The following is a 3,745-nucleotide window of genomic DNA, read 5'->3' as shown; positions in this document are numbered from 1 at the left end:
TCTAACTAAGTTACGTTTACGTTTACGACCGTCTTTGAGAATAAGGTGCTTCTTGCACGTAAACTTAAATCTACGGCAGACGTAAGTGCTAGTCGTAGACGTAACTTTACACCTTTTTGTGAATATGGGTCCAGATTTGTACTTGTTGGAACAAAATGTACAAGTGCTTATTTCGAACACTGTATAATAATATACATGTGTGTACATCAAGCATGAAACAAGATAACAATGACAAACAAAACATACGGAACATATTTCATAATCTTTAAAAATCATGGATTAAAGGCATATTGTCACAGACCACTGACCTATTTAATGGTCTAACAAAGTATTACCTGAACAAAATAATTTGATTTGTCCCTAAATGTACTTTATTCAACCATCTTCATAACCACATACTCCATTTATTAATGGTATTTTGTAAAAATAATTGAATTATGGCAATGGTCCATAATTCAAAAACTAAAATTGCCAAGAGGGTTGGCATGGATTTCACTCCATCATGGTTCAGTTAAGGTGATGCGATAGCTGGATTTGGTTTCCAACAATTAATGTAATTTTTATTTATTATCCATTTTTAGAGTAATAAGGTCCTTAAATCTGTGACAGTATGCCTTTAAGGCCACCGTAAGCTTTTCGTAAAATCTCAGATTTCTGGAACATCCAGAGGTCTATCGTCACAGAACAGACGGACTAGGGATCAGTCACGTGATCTGTAACAGTCAGTACGAAGAAAATACTTGGTATGTCCGAAAACCTAAATCACCCGAGGGTACAGAATACCACCAATCCACCTTTTTTACCTCAAAATCGCAGACCCTAGTTTCAACTCGCGAACATGGACACCAAGCCTGATTAATCTACAAACCTGTAACATACCTGAACATATTACTATAGAAGAAACCAAAAGTTTGTGGTGTTGAAAATACCCGTACAAATAGACGAGCTGGTCTCCATAACCTTTTTCTTCTCAGAGGTACGTGCACTTTTAGAAATAGTAAAAAATGAATTTCGTGGTATTACAAATACAGTAACAAGGATGACCGAAAATACTTTGAATTATCAAAAACGATTATGGCAGTGAACATGTGGTAGGTGTTCAAACACTAGGATTTGCGACTTTAAACCTTTTCTTTCAAATATTATAGTTTATCGTACACTTCGTAAACAAATGTGATATCACCGTCCTGTTGGGGAGTGTCTGGTAGCCACTCTGGGTTGTCCGTCTTTTTGAATATCTCGTCACTGATATCGGGAAAGAACGTGTCGCAATGGAAATCCGACAATACCCGAGTGAGATAAACTCGACACTTCGGCCACTTCATAGCTTCGCTGTATACGGAACTCCCTCCAATAATAAACACGGATTCCACCACAGACGAAAGATCGCCGTCAGATATTAACCTCATCGCCTCTTCGAAATTTCCCGTCAAATGCGCCCCTAGTGGCGAATCCTTCATGCTGGTGCTCAAGACGATGTTCACTCGGTTCGCCAAAGGTCGGAACTTTTCCGGAATGGAGGACCACGTTTTTCGGCCCATGATGACGGCGTTTTGTTTGTTTTCGTCGTTTGTCTTTGTTGTTAACATTTTAAACATCGCCATGTCTTTCTTTAGTCGCCATGGAAGTTTCCCGTCGATTCCTATTCCGTGATTGTTGCACGCAGCGACAATGACGTTCAGCTGTTTTGCCGTCATAATTTTCTTAATAAAGAGTTGAGAGTTGTTTCCCTTGTTGTGCTTCTTTGTTTTTGTTTCCTTTAGTGTTCTAGAGCTCCACACATTTATACGATGAAATAATTTAACCCTTGTACACTACTCGCCGATCGCACCCCCCCCCCCCCCCCCCCCCCCCCCCCCAGTATTTGGATTTATTTACTGCAATCAACCACTAAAATTAAACAGATGGCAGAATCGCGCTTGGTTTAACACAAGGAAGATTTTAGTGGGGGTTTTCTTTTTATATAGATAATCTGTACGTTTATAGCTCGAATTGGAGGGAAATAACTCTTGAATTCTTGATTTGACTTGCCTGCACGGTGATGTAGTGGTCTAACGATCAGCTTTAACGCTGGAAGGCTTTGCGTTGATGTCCTAACCGTCCTCTGTGGCGCAGTGATTAAGTCATCGGAATATAGGCTGGTAGGTACAGGGTTCGCAGCCCGGTACCGGCTCCCACTCAGAGCGAGTTCTTAAGGGCTCAATGGGTAGGTGTAAGGCCACTATATCCTCTTCTCTCACTATCCACTAACCAACTAACAACCTAACCCACTGTCTTAAACAGACAGCACAGATAGTTGAGGTGTTAGCCCAGGACAGCGTGCTTGAACCTTACTTGGCTATAAGTACGAAAATACGTTGAAATGAAATGAAAATGATATCCTAATCAGGGGCGAATTAAAAAGGACTCCCACCAAACCGCGGCCCCGTTTTTACTCCTATAGCGACGAAACGCAGCCTAACAGCATTTTCCCTATTGTCTCTCAATCATATACACCGGCCTCGGTGAGTAGTGGTTAGGTCATCGGTCTACAGGCTGGTAGGTACTGGGTTCGGATCCCAATCGAGGCATGGGATTTTTAATCCAGATACCGACTCCAAACCCTGAGTGAGTACTCCGCAAGGCTCAGTGGGTAGGTGTAAACCACTTGCACTGACCAGTGATCCATAACTGGTTCAACAAAGGCCATGGTTTGTCCTATCCTGTCTGTGGGAAGCGCAAATACAAGATCTCTTGCTGCTAATCGGAAAGAGTAGCCCATGAAGTGGCGACAGCGGGTTTCCTCTCAAAATCTGTGTGGTCCTTAACCATATGTCTGACGCCATATAACCGTAAATAAAATGTGTTGAGTGCGTCGTTAAATAAAACATTTCTTTCTTTCTCAATCGTATACAAAACACGTCACTAGCGGATCTTTATGGAGGTCACGAGAATCCAGTGTACCGCCGCCCGTTTGATGTGTCCTGTTTAATTACATTTTAAAAATATATATATTAAAAAAAAGTCATCCTCGATATATAACATAGACGTACGGGCTCCCATTTTTGCCCGAATTAAACGAAAATTCCCGAATCTGGATAATAACATTTATTCATTTTAGCATTGTGCCAAACGGCTACATAGGTTTGCAAACGAATCACTAAGCATTTTTACATTGAATACAGCTAATAGTGTGGGTAGAAATATGGAAATTCATTGTCAAAAGGTTTCAGGCAAGCTAATTTTGCTCGAATATCTGTTTTTTTGACCCGAATTTAAAGATTTGCTCCAGCTCTGTCCTCTGTCGTGTATGGTTATGATATACAACACTAAATTGTCATAAAAACGCGTCTCTCTCAGCATTTTTATTTCAAACGTTTCAAGGCAGCTTGACCCGAACCCTCCTGTCACCACACTCCCTAAAGGAGCTCGGCTTGTTTGCCTTTAGCAAACTCTAACTTGCCCATTTTAGAATTTCTTTGGACACCCGATTTACAAAATCTAGGATCCGCCTCCTGTGCATTATCATTGAACACGCCCCCACCCCCCCACCCCCCACCCCACATCCGCAAAATGCTGTATTCGCCCCTGTAATTGTCGACTCCAACCCATTTGGCGGAATGTAGCCCAATGGTAAACCACTTGCTTGATACGCGATCAAGTCTAGGGTCGATCCTCGTCGGTGGACCCATTAGGCGATCTTTCGTTCCAGCCAATGCGCCGCAACTCTGTAACAAAGGTCGTGGTATGTACTATCCTCTCTGTG

General features: G+C 41.9%; 1 protein-coding gene across 1 annotated transcript; it reads right to left on the bottom strand.

The window, feature by feature from the left end:
* Nucleotides 1-496: 496 nt before the first annotated feature.
* LOC121390508 (dihydrofolate reductase-like) lies at nucleotides 497-1,722 on the bottom strand. The gene has a single exon (XM_041522339.1). It carries the CDS (start codon nucleotides 1,695-1,697, stop codon nucleotides 1,143-1,145), a length of 555 nt encoding a protein of 184 aa, XP_041378273.1. The 5' UTR covers nucleotides 1,698-1,722; the 3' UTR covers nucleotides 497-1,142.
* Nucleotides 1,723-3,745: the final 2,023 nt, after the last annotated feature.

Source organism: Gigantopelta aegis, chromosome 15, assembly GCF_016097555.1.
Source record: "Gigantopelta aegis isolate Gae_Host chromosome 15, Gae_host_genome, whole genome shotgun sequence".
In the NCBI taxonomy this organism is placed as follows: Eukaryota; Metazoa; Mollusca; class Gastropoda; order Neomphalida; family Peltospiridae; genus Gigantopelta; species Gigantopelta aegis.
The sequence above is the reverse complement of the archived record's forward strand: the minus strand, read 5'-3'. Positions and strand labels throughout refer to the sequence as shown.